This window comes from Falco punctatus (assembly GCF_963210335.1).
Source record: "Falco punctatus genome assembly, chromosome: 5".
Classification (NCBI taxonomy): domain Eukaryota; kingdom Metazoa; phylum Chordata; class Aves; order Falconiformes; family Falconidae; genus Falco; species Falco punctatus.
The window spans coordinates 9104291-9124119 of NC_137584.1; the positions used below are offsets into that span (position 1 = coordinate 9104291).

At 37.3% G+C, this 19829-nt stretch overlaps 1 protein-coding gene across 2 annotated transcripts in view; it reads right to left on the minus strand.

Annotated features, from left to right (window-relative positions):
- The window catches only part of BCKDHB (branched chain keto acid dehydrogenase E1 subunit beta), a 132012-nt gene that overhangs the window by 37118 nt on the left and 75065 nt on the right, over positions 1–19829 (minus strand). For both annotated transcript variants that reach the window (XM_080388130.1, XM_080388131.1), the window contains exon 9: positions 18675–18761. In XM_080388130.1, the coding sequence (XP_080244256.1) occupies positions 18675–18761 (87 nt within the window). The remainder of the gene's footprint in view (positions 1–18674; positions 18762–19829) is intronic.

Below are 19829 nucleotides of genomic sequence, written 5' to 3' on the forward strand. Positions count from 1 at the left end.
GTAACTTAATCCAGTAGAAACCTTGGGAAACCTTCCCAAAAATTGAGGAATCTTTTTACAGTTAAATTAAAAGGAATTCTTTCATTTGAAAGCGCACCAAAATTATATGTATTTCACTATTTATTTTCAAAACTGAAGATTGCCAGTAAAATCTACAGCTATGTTACTCCATTCTTTTTCCTTCTGATTTGTGTACCCTAAGGTTCCAGAAAACACAAACGTGGACACTTCATTCAAAGGAGAAAAAAGGCATATTGCAATATGATTGCTTTTAATCATTTCAGGTAAAAAGCCAAAACAGTAATTTGAAAACTCTTTATATCAGCCATCTTCCTCAACTGCTTTGAGTTTTTAATATATCTACTGCTAATAATTATGGCAAAATTAAAAGCAGACACAGATCAGAAAATTTTGCAAATCACAGGGAAAGCAATGATGAACGTGTAAGACTCCTAAGCAGTGGGGCTGCCTGGAATACAGCCAGGAATCTGCCTTTATGCCTTTGCATAAACTGTCAGTTACAAGGAATAAAGCTATTGCACAAATGCAGCTATTTCCAAGCAAACTGTTAAGGCTCCAGCATTTGAAGTGGGTGTAAATGACAGTTCTTAAAGAAAACCAGGGAGGTTCCTTCTAGCCCTCAACAGATCAAAGGGAAGGAGGGAGAAGATACCACCTTTGGTTTTTGTTCACAGATGCTGTTGTGCTCTATTCAAGTTAACCGCTTGTAAACTCAACATCCAGTACGACTCCATTCTAGCCAGTGGATTTGTACCAGAGGAGATTTTAGTTCTGACAAAAGAAGGGTTTGAGGTGTTTGAACAACCTTTTTTTGTCCTGTCATTTGTGGCTGTTCGGGCGGTACTTTCCCTCTCAGGAAGCAGATACTTTGTATCATTCCCTATGGACATATCACATAGGGACTGAATAAATTTACAGCGATTTGAAGAGGCTTTCCTCCCCTTGCTTGTGATGACTGGGAAAGTAAAGAGGAAACGTACGTAACTCAGTCACCACAACTGAAGAGCTTGCCACCGGCAAAACTATCTGTACATCCAGCAAACCACAAAACAACAGCCTACCCTAATGTTATCCCATGCTTTTAGAGCTTTTCTGTCTTTCTTCCTGATTGTTTCAAAACAGCATTTTAAATGCTTACTTTCACAGTGATCCTGGCTGTGATACTGTCAAGTTCCATCAAGAATAGAAGTAACCTACTCACTGGCCCTTATGTATTTCATAGTTTACTTCAGCTTTGTTTTGAAACAGTGAAATCACGATTTATGTATCTTTCAGTGTTACTCAACCTTAACCATCGCGGAAGCAGGAATGGATTAAGAACCACATTACGGAAGGTCTGTTAATTAGCATTCACACCTCTCATTTATAAGTGTCAGATAACTCCTGAGGCAGTCAGCGCTGGGCTCCCGACTGAAGCCAGCACAATACCTGTTAGCATGCAGATAGAGAACTGGGATCTCACACTTGCAATGAATTTTTAATATTGCAAAGGGCTTTTCAAATCAGATAAATCTGAATTATTTCCACAGGTGTAAGTGATCTCCATCATATTTTTAGCAAAACGCCCATCTAATGACTCTGAGCAGGACTAACAGAATCACATTCACAGTAAAACACTGCAAGATATGCAACCACATAGCTTTTTTTTCCTCAGAAAATATTTTAAAATACCGGGGAAGACTTATTTTTAATATTTATTTTAATAGTATAAAATATAGACGTAATTAATATTTTAAGGGATGATTAAAGGAACACTACCCACATAGTTATAAAACTTTGTAGCCTGTAAACTTCAACAGCAAACTAGGGTTTCATTTTATTTAACACTATAAAACTGTTTTAAGATATTCTGCAATTTTATTTAACTACCAAGTTGCAGTCAAATTAGTGAAGCGATTCTTCTTTCTCAGTACATGTTTACATGCTTAGAAATGCATTTTTTTCTAATCATAGTATTCGTTTACTGGCACTGGAAGACAAGTTTCAATAGCAGATTATTTTTTTTCCACTTTAATTCTGGTAGCAGCATGCATACCACAACTCAGACCAGAAATTCACTTTTGCAATATGAAGTCACTTCGTTGCTAGAGTTTCAACAGTTTTCATAGTAAACTCTAGTATGTTATCACTATAATTCTGTTTTCCAATTTAAAACCAGTATGTGGTATTTTCCTTGAAGTTATTAGCAGCTAATTTTATTATGCCATTTAGAGTGTATTTAGCTGTAGTGTTCAGAAGAAGCAATAATGAGTAACAGCCTCACCATGGGATCAGAGTGGAGCTTCAATTATTTCTGCTTCCTTTTTATTAGACTGCACACATTAAGTAGAAAATCTATGATCAGTTTAACATAAAAAAAACCCCACAGTATTTTACTATAGTGGATATTCCACTGTCAAACAAATGTTATGTCACGGTAAAGATCATTATATTTGCATCCTTTAACTGAACCAGTTCCTGAAAAAGGGATGTTTTTAACAATAGAAATTATATACTCACATAATCACATAATTCAGAAGACTTTCTACAAGTTAGGTCATTAAAAGGTGCATATCCCTGACGTATGAAAACTCTGAACTTACTAAGGAAAGATGCCTGAAACACTTTGCAATCTTGGCTATGCTTTTTTGCAAGCCATCCCACCTGTTAATGATGCTTGCTCAGGGGCAAGTTCAGCCCACAGATGAGGAAATAAATCAGAGAGAAGAAAACAGAAAAGTAATTTTTTTTCTGAGTGTTAATATTATTCTGATTTCAAAATAATTTTTGATATATTAGTACAATAGATTGCCATAATACATGTGGCAAGCCAAGTACCAATCTGTCCCTTTATCTGCCTTGAAAACTTTAATTTGTAAACCAAGTAACGCACCACTCTTGCCCATGAAAATGCTGCTGTCTCAGAAGACAGAAGATACCCCCAAAACTACAATCCACATTAAGAGAAGCTTTTAAACAAAATTTCTTATTTTCAAAGCACACTGAAATTTAGACGATGTTTTCAAACCAGTAAATAAATGGGCATGCATGCGTACAAAACTCCTTTTCAGTCACAGACTTATGAGTGCAAAGCTGCAGCACAAAAACCTGAAGTGTCTCCAAAGGTACCTTGCTAAAGATTTCAGTTAGCCTAGAAAAGCTTCTTTATAGAGTTTTGAAACGCTGGCTCTGCCTATGTTAAGTAATAGCTTGTTGATCTCAGTGCTTCAGTTACCCTAGAACAGAAAACATGAATACAGATGGCATTAAGTCACGATCCTTTTTTTCCTTTTTCTTTCAGTACTTTCCTATGAAAAAGTATCACTGTGATTATGTCCTTTTTCTCTTATCTCTTAATTAGATGGTTTATGGAATATCAGCTTTAAAAGGAAGAACTAGGAGATACTCAGATTACCTTTTCCATGTACCTGTTTTTCATGAATGAGAAGAGAAAAAAGCCAGCAGGAATGTTTCAGTAAGCTTCAGGAAAGATATGCATTTTTATTTTTCTTAAGTCAGGCCATATATTTAGGTAACCAAATACAGACTTCTTAGTCTAATTACATGTATCATATACAAAAAAAAACCAGACCCCTTTAGAAAGCAAGCTATGTAGAAGCACTGAAAAAAGGAAAACTACAGTCCCACAAATGGCTGTTAAGATCAAAGGTAAAAAAAAAAAAAAATCTGATTCTCCACATTAGACTGACTGTAAATTTGACCTGTTTTGAAAGGGTTTTGAGATATCCCTAAATGCACTGCATTTCCTTTCATAAATTCCAGCAAGACAAGACACTTTTCTAATAGTTAACTTGCATTTTTGAAGGACTAATGAAAAATAAGGATTCCTTCTTTACTGCTGCTTCTACCTTTTGATGTGGCATGGGTGCAATTTTGAACTGAATCACTGCGTTGAGAAAAGTTGAGTCCTCTCAAAAAAATGCATATTTTGCCCAATACAGCTTAAGATGTGTCTGTTACATATATAACATTATATAACATTATATATGGGGGGGTGTGTGCATATATATATATGTATAAAATGTAAGTTATATTAACTGCTGGCTGCTAAAGAGCTTTATTTACTTCTCCTAATATACAATAAGCTCTTGTTATTCATGTGATATAAAGTACAAAACCATATAAGGTTCTGATATGATATTGCTGAAATCAGCAAAACTAAAGAGAGCAAAACCATGAGACATTTCCCTTCTAGAAGTCCTGGTGACATTCATTTCTTTTTATAATATATCAACAATATTATTCGTAACACTGTAGTATTAGGGTACATTCTTGACATTTTCTTTGCTCAAAGACACTGCACTTTTCAGGGATTTACTTATTTCAAGGTTATTCATTGATGCATAGCACAACTAATGTGTTGAACAAAAGAAGGTACAAAAAAGCAAAGCACTGTAGTTTGCTGTAAATTGTTTCCAATTCTACACACGTGCAACCAGTTAAAGAAAAAAAAATTAACAGGTGACACTTAAAGCCAACCATCCTTTCCATGCACTGACTTGTAAAAGAAGTGGAATACCAAAAAAAAAAAAAAGGGGGGGGGGGGGGCGGTATTCAGAATGAAATCTTAATTCCACTGACTTCATCTCCTACATTTTCACCCTGGATGACTTAGAGCCAAGTTGATAGTGTCAGAGACACTCTGGGAAGGGAGGGTACAGTATCCAGACAATGGCTCTGAAATCTCTGCACTTTGTATTTCCTACTAACTCCCTGCCAAGAGTTATAAAGTTTTTAAAGAAAGAGTGGAATGCCACGTTTTACCTATATTCCTTCCTAATCTGCATTATCCCAAATGTAGGATAGCAGTTTCTTTAAAATGTACGGGAGCAAGGGTACTTTTTCAGCAAATTATGAGAACACAAAATGCCTCTGCTCCTTACTTCTAACTTCCATTCAAGACCGTTAAACTCCTTAGACATCAGAGTTACTGCACTGCTACTCATTTGTCCGTGCCTAGTGCTTCAGCAAAATGCAGCTGAATGATCAGAACCCCACTTGCCCCAACACGGACAAAAGCCACATATTCAGTGATGACAGGGAGCAAAATATTATTTCCAAGCCAATGTATCTTAGGACCAATTCCAGCTACACAGATCAACTTTTCCAGAGTCAGAAGCTTCCATATATAGATTAATAAAAGATGGTTTTGGCTCTTTGTGGCGGAACCTTTTCAGTTTTAAAGGGTGTTTTATAAAATCACCGCTCCAGTGTTTGGTACAGTGGAAGCAGACCTTCCTTCCTGACTCAGTCACGTCCAGCATTAAGTTGTCATCATTTTTTGCTTCTTGTGAGCTGTCAGTAGAATAATTTGTGCTATGTGTGCCTGTAACTTCATTTCCTGCTTAGACGTTCACTGTTAAGGATGGTAACAGTCACAAACGTTTCTAGTGGGATGTAGACAAAATGCCTGTTACTGCTATTGCTCTTCCAATAAAGCTGCCTTTCAAAATCCCACTGTGATAGCAAACAACTACATAAAGCACCACAGCCGCTGCCTAAATACAGCATATGAATCATACCTACAGCTAGGAGAGTAACCCATGATCATTCTCTTATGCTGCTGTTACAGTATATAATAGACCTTTCTCTCGCAGCCTAAAGCACTGTCACAGATAATGCCATAGGAACAGAGCGACACACAGGGCTCTCTCCCAGTGTTGTTATTCTTCTCGTGTAACTGACTGAAATTCGCAATTTTTTTCTTCTCAGAAACTAATTCCAGGTTTACATCTGCAACTCAGGAATTCTTAATTGGTTTTAATTGCTTTTGTAGCTTTTTAATTATAACTTTTTAACTGCTACATCCCGACGTGAGAGCCATGAGCCTGTGTCCATTTACATTCAAAAGGGCTACTGGACAAAAAAAAAAGACTATTCCAAAATTTCCTTCTCTGTGGCTATCTAAACTATCATACAGAAACTCAGCACTGTTATAACTTATTCTACAATCCTATGTCCAGATTTGAGACTTTACGCCAGCTATGACAAGCTATGTCTGTCCCCAGGGAGAGCAGGCAGTTCCCTTCGAAAGGACACAGCAGGAGCTGCTAGACTAGTTTATTTAGGCAGTAAAACTGCAGCCTCCATTTTCTCCTCTGTATTAAAGATCTTACTGTAGCCAACAGCAACAGTACAAAATTCACGGCACTCTGGAAGGGCACAGAAGCTCAGAAAAGTTCAAGAGGCTCTTTTTACATTCTCTCCTATGAATACATTCAGCACGGAACTGAAACGATTTGATCTTGTGTGAATGCATAAAACACCAATAAATACACACCGTTTTACAGGTCTTCTATGTATTAATTGAAAGTAAACCTCCAAGAAAAGAAAACTTTGTCCCATACATATATATATACACACACACACATATATATAGTATTTTAAAAGCTTCAGTGATCCATTAACATGCAAGCATAGATTCTTCTGTTTTGTATTATATTTTTTCCTCTATCCTGCAGAGATTTTTGTATCCCAGTGACCCCTCTTCTCCAGTCACGCTACACCGAACTGTCTGCTGCTCTAAACCGATGGTCTAGCCAGACCATTTCTAATGGCCATATCAAAATATGAAAGGCCAGGAAAAAACAGAACAGGATGTTTTTGTGAATCAACACTTTACAATCCCAAACCACTCCACTAAGTAAATAAGACAAGCTACATAGCATCTGCTCCAAAGAAATAAGCCTGACATACAGCACAAATAAAAAACCCCACGTAATTCTTTACCCTGACTTGCCAGGACACCTTAGTATGTATTAAGTTGCTATACTTGTGGCTAATGAAGGATTTCTAGCATCCCATGCAATTGTTTTGAGAAATGATGCCAGGGGTCGAGTGACTTCAGCCACCCAAACCATATTTTATAGCTCTAAAGCACTGGAAATTGGGAGGAAGGTCACTACCATGCTTTTACGGGGGACTCCTGGGCATGCCATAGTAAACTGCCGTTCAAAGCTCCACTTACTTGGAGTTCTAAAGCGACCCATAACTCATTTAGAAGAAAAGATAATGCCAAACAAAATAAAGCAAGTTAAACACAGTACTGTTAGGTTTTCAAATAGAAGTTAAATATCCTTGAGCTAGTAATTACTTTGCGGAGTTACCTTATTCTAGAGTCCTGCCACAGATCATCTTTATCAGATTAGAGTCAAGAGTTTCAAAGCACTATAAAGCCTATTAAAATGGAAGGGATTCTTTTATATAAATTTGAATTAAGCGATGAGTTAGCGATTTGACATGGTATAATATAAAGGCCTCCTCAGTAACAGCTTTAACATTTACCCAAAATTACTATAGGAAAGTTCGTAGTTTTGATGTTCTTCTAAATCATCATTAGTTATGTTTACATACCAGTTAAAAATGCTGATGTTACTGAACTCTAATATGGTATTAGAAATAAAAATGGAAAAATACAACCACATCACAGACCAGAAAGCATAGGATATGCAGTCCACGGAAGATTTTTTGCCCTCCTCACTATTTAGAGTAAAACCTTCTCGTTTCTATCAGCTCCATGGGCCATCAGAAATGTAATGTTAGAACACAGTTCTAATCAAAGCAGTTTGAATTAAAAATGTAACACTGTAACTTAGAGTAAGTATAAATACAAAACATCTCCTTCCACTAGAACAACAATTTCCAATAGCTAGCAAGATGAACCCATGGTCAGGGGTGAGTGCACAGCAAGGAAAACTTAAATTCTGCCTCAGTGCCCATGTTTTTGGTCTTTTTCAGAATTAGCATATGGAAGGCCAAACACATTGTTCAAAGTTATAAATCACAATGAATGAACACTGATACTAGCAGGACAATGATGCTAGAGTTGAGCCTCAGGCGTATCGACATTTGCATGCCAAATTAAATATCAGAACATGATAAAAACGTCCACAGTAAATTCACTAAGAGCATACTTTAACACTATATACTCAACTGATTAAGGCGAATCCAACACCGAATTTGTTCAGCAGCCCAAACTTTTGATTTCACTGAACCACAATGACTCTCAGCATATTCTGCCACGTTACCACTTTGTATTGTCCTGGAATACACTCCTTGTGCCTCTTCAAGAATTTGCACCAAAAAAAAATGAAAAAAAGACTTGGCTGCACGCTTGCATATCCCACCAATGCAAGAAAACCAGTTTAGACAGGAGCAGACAAATGGGGTTTGGGGCATCTGGAAGAAATGCTGCCCTCTGCTTAACAGATGGTACAGCTGAAAGGAGGACAGGAAAGAGTCATTTTGCTTCAGTGCCAGAAGCATTTATTCAATATATTACTTATTTTCAAGTAACTCTATAGAAAGCATAGAAGTTAATTACAAGCTCTAAAAATATTCTTTCCCGAGTTGAGTGCTTTCATAAATACTGCCTGCTCTTGCCAGGTACTGCCTACCACAAACGTCTGTCTGGACAAGCAGGCAGTCTCACACTGACCCATCTTCAGCCTTCCCTCCCCATCCACTGCGAGCTGTTTACTGGCACACACCTGTGCTACCCAGCCTTCCTGTGGGCGAACTGGGATCCCGCAGCAACAAAGCTAGCATCTGTAGCATACTCCAGGGGATAGGCATTTATTCTCATACACTGGGAACAGCCCCTCAACATCTTACTGGTGACCTTGTTGTCTCACTTAAAGACTCTTAATGAGGCAGCACTTACTGTCCCTCCTCCTTTAAGTGCCTACAGTAACTGCCAAGCTCCAGTCTCATTCTTACGTCTCTAGAAACAAAAAAAACACAAAGGAGAAATAGCTTTAGCTCCTGCCAGCAGTGAGGATACTCCCAGGGTGCATGGGAGAAGCTTACTCCAACCCATAGGTTTTAGACCAGACAGACCCAAAGCCAAGTAGGCAGGGCACACTCACTGTGTAGAAACCCACGTCCAAATCAGGGCCAGTGGGATTCAAGCTTGGGTTAATCATTTGCCATCAGAAGGATGTGCCATGAGTGGCTGGTTGAGGCACTGCCTGCAGGTAGGGCAGGCAGGGCATTCGTTTTTGTCCCCCGTCATGCAGGGAATGAGACTCTCCCCAAAAAACAAGAGAAGCGAGGCTGCACGAGGAACCCTATGCTGGGACGTATCTTAGCACACGTTCCCGCTCCTGCATAGACCTTTTCATGAAGAGCTTCAACAGAAGCTGAAGAGACTTCAAGCTGAGCTGCAGATGAATAAGACATTCTGATTTTTCTTGTGTCTGGAGACTGGACTAATTGACATGTAAACACTCTGTGTTTACAACTTCATAGAGAGTGCATTTTGGGGCAGATTTCACAAAAATCCACCACAATCTCTGAGCACTTCATTTTCCAACTTGAATGTTATTTTAGGATTTGGGGGTTGTTTGCTTGTTTTAAGAAATGTATTTAAGAGTCTTACACAGTACAGACAGATTACTGTGTGCCTCATTTAATATTTGGCAACATTCAATTCATTAAATCATTTTTCTCTTCTTAGTACTGAATTTTTTCCAACCTAGAGGAACACACTACATTCCCTTGTAGCCTGAACTGATAACACATGCCACTACTATAATGATTTTCTGTTTGCAATTTGCATCTTGGAGAAATTTGTTCCTCCCTATGTCCACCAAAAAATAAAATAAGCATGCATGAAGTTTCACGAGTAAATTGGACTTTATGACATGATAACATCAAACAAAACTTGGAAATCCATTCATCTTGTGCTGCATTTCTTACAGTTATAAACCAAGAATTCTGGATGGGTTATAGGTATCAGAATATAAGAAAGATGAAAATTAAGGTATTTCCACACAATGAGTCAAACTGTATAGTAAGAGACTCCAGTGTAACATCCAGAAGAATTTTGGCCTCAAAAAGTTCGTGTGGAGAAAGTACAGGCACTGTGTGTTAGATTTTTGGTTCCCTTTTAAAAAGTGATACAGACTCAGAAAAATACCACCTCTGCCAAACACAACCACCAAATCCCTACAGCTGGGTTCACAAGCCTCAGGTACTATGCAGGCACTGGAGCCATGAGGGTAAAGGTCTAGAAGGGGGCACATAGCAGAGTACAAGACTCAAAACTTGTTCTTCTATTTAAAACAAAACAGAAAATCTCAAGTGTTTATTGCTGTATCCAAGCTCTTTAGAAAGCTCTTTAAGATGGAGAATAGCTTGTCTTGATAATTAGTATAAAAGATTCACATTAAACTCACAAGTCAAATTCCTAACATCAAAGATTTTCTGTATTTATTTTACTGAAATTTTCATTATCACTAGTGAATCTTAATTTTTTTAACATTTTTGTACTACACTAATCTCAGTTTTTCTTGATGAATGACAGCTTTATTTTCTTTGAGAAATCTTGGTTTTAAAACATGCTGTTTTAAACATCCAATCTTATTTTCTACATTGCCTACCAAACTATGCTGATGACATTCCATACTATACAAGATTTCACACTTGCATAGCAAAATTGCTTCTGTTTCATGCTGCACCATGAATTGGGGATTGCTGAACTGCCTATATTTGTATTTCATAAACACAAGGAACATCTTCATGCACCTTTCATATACACCTTTGCCTCAAGTCACTGAATGGCAATGTCATGTTGATGATACTTCCCTTACTACTCCCAAATACTTATTAAGGAAATATTTTTTTTTCCATTATTCTGGCTTATTTCTGTATGTTCTGAGTTTCTTTTCCTTCAAATCACTGCTCTTTTTTCTATGGTATAACTATACATTTTATGCCCACCATGGATTTACTTCCCTGTGTTTATTCCAGCTTTTCTTTATATTCTATACCAACATTTCCTAGATCATACTCCTAGTGACAAAAACTGATGCTGTGATCTATAAAACAAGGCTTTTATAGCTTGCAATTCCTACTAGATGGGTTAAAAGAGTGTAAGTGGCAAAGTTAAATAGGACAGTAAATGAAGGGCTACATTGTGTCGATATTTCATCTCTTCCAATTGTATTGCCTATTGTGACTGTGTCAAAGCAAAGCTAAAAAGCATCCATTCAGATTTAATAACTTTCTTATGTCAGCTGAACAACCAGACACCTGTACCTGCCTGGTTTAGCGTGCCTTTTTCTTAGGTATCCGTGTTACGTTTAGTCCAGAGCCTCTTTTATTTAACCATTCCATAAAACGTTACTCACTGAAAAAAAGTCTATCCTGTGGAAAGCTTCCAGGCTGGCCTGTGCTCAATCATCTTTTCTAATCAACTTGAAAAAATATGTTTGTTATTTCTCCAACTGAACAGGGAATTATTTCAAAATTCCTTCATTTCTGTAAATAAGTAGTTCTAACAATTTGTGCCTCAAACTTCTCCAACTTCTTCAGACATATACATTCCATTATACCTCAATGGTCAGTTCAAAAGGCAAATTTGCTTCAACACATTGTGAGAAAGCATTTAAATATAAATTAATAATTACACCAGAAGCATTCCTTTTAATAAAGACAGACTGTAATACATGTTTACAGCCAATTCATTAGAATTAGATTTTAAGTGGCACCAGCACAAAATCTGATGTTATTCACCGTAATTTCAAAAGAAATCCCACAGACTAAATTATTAGTTAGTTCCTTTGGCACTAAGTACAGACACACAGATGCATAATCTGAAACGCAAACCTGGTCTCACAAAAATTTTGGAGTACTGCATTGCAATCACTTCCTCAAAGCACCACAAAGAGCCATGGAGGACTGCCACAGCTTCACTGGGAAATTCCACCTGAACTTCTGCTCATGAGAAAACTGGAACAATGAGACTGCTTGGTGTTATCTCAACATCCCAAATTCAAAAGACAGATAATGTAATGGCATAAAAAAAAATATTCAGTTCAAACATACTGAAAGCATTTTGTTGTAAAGGTGAATTTTTTTCGTTAGGAGGACTCTAAAATAATAGTCATTTAAGACAGCTCCTGTCCAATATCAGCCTTAGGGCTATTTTACTTTAAATGTTCATACTGCTGAAAAAGTTAATTTTTTTGGTGGTGTTCCAGCTTTTTTTTTTGTTTTGGCACGTTCTTTCTATGGTAAACTGCTTTAGAACAAAATTGCTGTGAAACTTACATCTTTGGTACTCCTGGACATGCCCACTTTTCCTGAAATGCTTCTCATAAAAACAGCTCATCTAATAGTTTCTCCTCATGTCATACACTACCAGGAAATTACACCACTTACTAGAGATCAGGCCTTAGTTTGCAGCAGCAGGAGGAAATCTAAAGCACCATCAATCCAAACAGACAAATATTATTATATCCAATTTTTAGATATAGAACTGAACAATTGAAAAAAAGTAGTATCAGGTAACTCAATCCTCAGAAACAGGTTATTCCACTGAATTTGCTAGGACCTATCCTCTGATTAAGATCAACCTTTTGGAAGACAAACCCCTACGTAACACTGAGAAAACACACAGAGTCCTCTGGAAGGGCTCCTGAGGTCTGAGCTCTGGTTCACCTGTACATTTCTTTGGTAGCTGTTCCCCAGACCTTCACCAGGTGTAGCCAGATGCCCAGGGACAAAACATTTACCAGGCAGTAAGAAAAGAAACAGCACTACTAAAACAGAAAACTGCAGTTAAACCAGAATTGCTCTGTTCTTGCAAGAATGAAGAAAAAAAAATGTTCCTTTTCACATCTGTGCAACACACTACAAAAAACACTGTGTCCACTTGTTATTTTACAGACAGCAATGTTCTTTGCCAGGGCAGCACACACCTTGTGTTTCAATATCAGTACACATTTTCATGGTGTATCTGCTATAATGTTATTGATGTATACAAAGATCCAATTCCTAAAAGGAGTTTTAAATTCCTTAATTGAAAACATTCAAAATTACTGAGGCATTTTCTATTTTTCAGTATTTTAGCCATTATTTATAGAGAATAGGTAGAAACCACCAAGACCTTCCTGTGACATACATCTTTTGTATTTGCAAGATCGATGCCAGATGGTATGTGCTAATTAATTCCCTACATCTATTTCAGCCCCATCACAAAATAGCAACCACGTTATCATAACCGTTACACAACCTTCCCACATATATTCCAATAGAAAGCAACAATGGTGCAACACACTTGATGTACAAGCCCTAAAAAACAGGAAATGAAAAATCAAGCCACTAGTCAGTACATCCTAATCCTTTCCCAACAGGCACGTCTTAAACAACAACCTATAAATTTCCCCAGCAGTCTTACTTCTGTTCTTTTCCATTTCCAATTTCTAAATGTATTCTCCACCAAATTGCCTTCACTTCTCAGAACAACAGTATAGGTTTTGTAACACAGTTTGGATAAAGCAGGACAGGAAAGGTCACCTGAACAACAAGAACGAACACTATGTATTGTACTATGCCAGTTCAGTGGTGACAAAGCCTTGTGGTTAAGCACTTGCTATTTTTTGGACCCAAATGTGCCAGAAATTAAGTAGAATGGTCTTTAATGTTGAAAACAGGGTGCGCATTCTATCATATACAGAAGCTACATAAAACCAGCAAATGGCAAGAACTGCATATTATATTTGTGACTTAAAAATTCAATTTTAAAGACAAAAGCTATGTTTCAGGCTTACACAATTTTGAGAAAAATTTCATGTAACTGAATTTTTTTTTAATTATATGAGACAGCATTCTTTAGATTGCCATGAAATTTTTAGCCATACCCAAATTTCAAGAACTCTCTTCTAATACATTATGTACAAACAAAATAGGCGTTTGACATTTCATATGGAAAAGCCACCTACTTTTAGAGGAAAGAAAAAAGTTTCATTTAAGCTCTTTCTAAAACAGAATCTGAGAATTCTCTTCAAATCCCATCTGTTGCTTTCTAATATATTACATCCCAGAGTAAAAGAGAAATCATTTGGAAATAATATGAAGAGATGACAGAAATGACTTCTTAAAGAAAGATTACCTTTGAGTTAGTTCTAGATGAGCCTGTCAATAACCACTCATTGCTGAAACTAAAATCTTTATAATCTACAGCACTTCCAAACGATGATGGTGGGTTACTGCAGATTACAGCTTTATGTTCGGATCCGTTACTCCTGTTACTCTGCAAACTCAACAGGAGTGCTCCATCCAGAAGGAACTCAACTTTCTACAAAGAGATCAATACAGCTAGGCTCAAAGGCTCGTCCTAGTAAAAGTCAACCAGAATAACAATCCCTTCATTTGCAAGAAAAAGCAACACATTACAAGTTAAATCAGAGGGGATGACACAATAGCAGCTACAAATAAAGAGATCTGATAAAAGGGTTATCAACCTTTGCAAGCATGAAAGACTTCTAAAATCAAGGATTAGTTCCTCATGCAACTGAGTTCATTTTCCCTTGAAGAATCTACTGTTTCACAATCCTCTACTAAGTATTGCAACTTCTTTCTGAAATTGTGTCACACCCACCATTCACCTTCATTTTGTTGATACAAGAATGACAAGGAGGAAGTGGGATTGCAAGCTGCTGTTCTGTAATGTAGCTTTTTAGTACAGGGGCACTACTGAAAGACAATCACGGATTAGAGTTTAACCTAATTTCAGAAACATTGCTTTAATTAGAGAAACAACATGCATCTAGGTTGGTCAACCTCAGCTATAAGTAGCTCTGGAATAGCAGACACTTGAAAGATGAAACATCACAAACTAACTAAAATAAAGTGATTACAAGATTGAACAAAAGTGGAAGGTAGAATAATACAGCATGTACCTACATCACCCGGATACAAATTCCTAAGACCAAGATCCTCGATCTCTCCAGCTGCTGACACCTGCACACACGATTCCCTACTCACAGTCCCACTCCAGCTGCCGGGACAGACATCCACCCCGACTTACAGACCACCGCAGACACATGCACCCTGCAGATCCCTGCAGTTACTGTGCTTTGACACTGCTGTCTGGCCAGTAGCTTGCCCTGGATCCTTGATCTCCCTTATTGTCTCAGTCACCACCAGACACACACACCAACAGGTCTCTCTCTGTTGACCCCAGGCCCTACAGTCTCTCCAGTAGCTGGCTTGCTCGAAAATCCTGGTTCCTCCAGTAGTCAACTTGCCCAGTTGACTCCCTGAGACACACACAGACGGAGAGAGATGCACACTTGGCTCACTTAACCTAGTCCAGACTGGTATTCGCCAGTGACAGACGCACTCGCACGCTGCCAGTCCAGCACCCTGGGCACACTGGCCCCCATGACTCCTGTGGCTGGCACTCAGACCTCCATACACACATGTGCACAAAGGATAGAAAGAGTCTCACCCAGGAAAATAGTTAGAAATGGAGTTTAATGAGAAGACAGGACATATGCTGATCAAGCACGGGGCACGGCCAGTCATGCCGACCAGCCTGTTTATATGTGGCCAGTCCTTTTTACCCCTTCATCTCTCAATTTTCCCCTACCTATGCCTCCCCAAACCACCTTGGTCCCCACCTCTCCCCATCTTCGGTTCTTCCTCTAAACATCCCATAAATCGTGTATGATTTCAAAATGCTCCTCCCTGCATCCCATAATAAGTCCCAAAGTCTATCAGGCAGCAACCCCCCTCAGTCTGCACAGTCATCCAGAGTGTGCCTGACTCCTAGTGCTGGGGGTCGCCATCCTGGCCCACAGGGCTGATGCTGGGGACAGCCCTGGCAGAAGCTGAGTGTCAGGAGCTCCATTTCTTCACCGGGGTGCCCCTGCCTGAGGCTGTGCCTCTGGGCTCCTTTGTGTGTGTCTGTCTGTACGAAGACGAGCCTTTTATCACACAGTTTAACATCATCTACCACTTCTTCCCTCTAATCCCTCTCTCTTGAAAACTCTTGTTTCTCTCCTCCCTCCCCCCCTTTTCTTGTAAGCAGGGACACAAATGCTGGATTTACATTCTTTTCTATTACAAGTGATTAATGTACTGATGATTTCCACACCCTCATTATTTTGGAATTATTTTGGAAGTGACAACTCAGTGGGCCCTTCTCCAAGGCTTCCCATACTGTGCTCCAACTGTATGCCTTAAGCAAAAGCTTAGTGCCCTCTCTGCTGAACATGAGTACTTTGCAAGCTTTTATACAGAATATAATCAATATGAAGTACTGTGTACCTGTACTGAATTTATCTGTTGCTCACTTCAGAATACCCGTTGAGATCACATTTGAAGCATCAGCACCAAGGGTAAAGTCATACCACGCAGTTTTAGCAGCACCATTTCATCCTGTTCTTTGTTTCATGTGTTTGAGAAAGAGTAAATGACTACTCAATAATGCGCCCCTTTAAAATATTCTGTATGACACAAAACCCTTATTTTATATGCTCTCCAAACACTGTTTTTAATCTCACATATGCAAAAAGAAGTCTGTTTCATATAGTTCATGAGCAAAAGCCATCATTTCCATTCGTACTGTTTCCCTTGAAGTGTACATTATTATGAAGTGTTTGGGACAGTTAACTTTTAAAATAACCTATGTACTTTTATTCACCTTATTTCTATGATGAGAGACCTCACAGCAAGGAAGGAATAACAATATGGAAACTAACCATCTAATCCAACTGGACACACTTTATTGAAGTCTTATTACTTCCATGTGTAAGAGGAAACTAAAGCCAATTGCAATCCCTGATTTTTGGCATTCTCAGTATGCATTGTGTCCAGCAAAAGAGAATTTCACTTTTCCTTTTTATTTTTACAGCACAGTGATACTAGACATATGGACTTAACTTGATCATTTAGAGATTAAGTGTTTTAACTGAATAAAAAAAGCAAAGTCTTTATTACGCCTAAAGCCATACTGTTTTGTAAAAAAGTTGTAATGCTTTGTAAATATTATTCTAATCTCTTTTGCAGTATGCATATTCTTAAAAATAACTGGTATCAAAATGTTAGTACAGATGACAGAATTGTGAAGAATGGATATAAAGAGTAACGACAATATGATTATAACACAGATTCAAGTCAACCAATTTATATGAAAGAAACTTGTCATAGACAAATTCAATGCCAAAGAGCTACAGTCCAGTTTATTCTGAGGTAGCTCGTGTGATAAATCAACTAATATTTCTCAAGATACTTATCCTAGTTTCCTAAAAAATACAAATATAAAATTAAGAGCTACTATCATGAAACAAGTATTTGCTTTCAACATTGACAGAAATAAGCAGCCCTTTATTAAAGCATTTAAAACTTTGTTTTCTAAATAAGTGCTATTTTTCAAAATAAATCTCATATGAAAAACAACTGCAAGATAGATCTACCAAGTAAGTGACTTTCTTAGTGAAGGCCTGAAGAGATTAAAAACTCATTTTGTAGTTTCAGCAATATATTGATCATCCCATGCTTTTCCAATATATTTACTGATAAGGCTTTTTTTCTTTTTAACTCACATTTTTCTCCAACACATATGCGTTCCTTTGTTATGCCAATAAATTATGAGATGGCTGCACGGCTTAGAATAGTTTTCTCCTCAAGTGTTAACAACAACACAAGACACTAAAAGACAAGCTATTTTGGTTGAGTGTATTTCACATTTTTGTAAGAGTTTAAGAAAAATCATCACTTTCACCACTCATGGTTGGCAGTACCTTATGACTTTATTAGATCTATTTTAATTAAAGAGGCTACCTATAAAAGAAAGGAGGTCAAATACTAGTTACATAGGAGGTTTATAAATATTTGGTTCTTAACAGAGGCAAAAATTTGGTAGAAAAAATTAATGATCTTCATATAATTATAACAAAATGAATACAATTGTTCTTTAAAAGAAATTGTACCACAATGCTCAAGAAACAGTTTTCAGGCTCCTTATGCATATTTAATTCAAAATTACATTCCCAGAACTATTCCTTCCTACAAAAAGGCTAATTCCCAAGCTTTAACTAGTGCCAGTATGGTTTATATTTGGCAAATTTTAGAATCCCTTTTCTCTCTAGTCTGATAACTTAACTACTCTAAGAATAGAACAATCGGAAAATAGCGATCAGACTCTGATAGACAGTTAGTTTAGATGTTTCTGTAAACCAGTATCACTGAGGTGTGTAGGAAAGAAAGAAAAGTTAAGGGGAAAGTCTGTATGCAAGTACAGATACAAAACACGTTAGAAAGCTCAAAAGGCTTTCAATAGAAGTTGAAGTGTAATGCTCCAGGTAACTGATGCTGATGTATATCTCAACCTTAGAAAGCTGTCTGTGCGTACAAACTCTACACGTGTGTGAGCATCACCACAACTACACACGAACCACTTCCACAGACTGCTTTCCCGACGAGATCTCTGAATGCTATGTCTAGCACCACATTATTCTGTACTGGACCCGTGTGCTTTTTCTGTGTCTGATTTCAACATTCCTAGAATGTATTTTTAAGAAGCTTTGAGTTAAAAATATGAGAAAGGTAAAAAAGTACATTAAAACCAGACTATACAGACAGATTTTCCCTTTGCATTTGCAAGTGCATCCTCCCTGCTTTTCAGTGAAGGTTAAGTTTTCTAGCTTAGCACATGGTATACACAGTGCCTGGCAGGTACATGATTTCTCAGCTGTTCAGATAAACACAAGCATCCACAAAACTTAAGTTTAATAAAAATGTAGAAGACATAACTTAAAAAAAATATTTAAAACTCTACTTTTAACGTAGCAATAAATATTCCTTCTATAGGTATCCATATTCAGCCATGCAAAACACTTAAACACAAATAACATGTGTACCTGAACTGTAGAACTGATTTCAGATGCAAATCCTCCTGTCAAGGGAGCCTCATGGCTAATCAGCAATCGCCCAGTTTTCACCACCGACTGAAAAGGAAAAACAAACCCCAAAAATGTAATCAAACTACAGCTCTTGTGATTTTTTTACTTGTACTAATTGTGGAATATATGAAAGATAGGAAATTATTAGCAGTGTTAGAATGTAGCTACTTTTCCCCTCTTGCAATTTCACTGAAAGATAAATCATCCTAAAAATCTATATGGAGTAATTAATAGGATGTTTTTTTCATTTACTATAAAAAGTGTTTACATCTTCTGCTATTTTAAGCAAATATCAAGAATAAAAATTGATTCTGTTGAATATGAATTTACCCATTTCTGAAGAGGAGTAAGAATTTTCACAAGAAGTCAGTAAAAATACGGATCCTGAAAATACTAAGACACGCATGTGAAGAAATCCTTCACTGATACATATCTCTGCATAACCAGGTCCTAGATAAAGCCATGAATCACAGCTATTCAGAAAGTGTTAAATAAAAATTTTAGCAAGAAAGCGATCATGTGGATGAATGCTGCCTATTTAAATTTTACATGACAATTAAAAGCAACATTCTCTAATTTTAAATACTGTGCAAATACTGGGATTTATGTGATCTACTTCATAAGTCATTACATAGCACAATTTATACAGAAGGCGATCTAAGCATTTTTTTAATCAAAAAGCAAACTGAGTTCATTGTGAAACATAGCAATGAAAGCAAAATATTTTTAATCTGATGTGAGTACAAAGCTTTAGCACACCCACGTACTTCGATGTTTATTGCAACTACATGCTGAATTGCCTAGAATCTAACAATATCAGATACCTTTGGTCACAAATATGGTAGCCAAGTCTCCCTTTCCATAACACACATTTTATGATTTCATAAAGTGCATTAAAAATTTCATGAAACAGGAAAAGTTTCATGAACTTCTAGAGACACATCAGGAAAAAAAGAATCAGAATAATGTGTATGCGCATCTTTCAAGAACAGTTACAGTCTGATTTTTAAGAGAAGCACATAGTGTACTGCTGGTGTACCCTTAGTCATCAAGTGGAAAGGCCCAAGACTGTGCTAGCTATCAGGTCAGATTTTCTTAATGCTGTGATCTTCA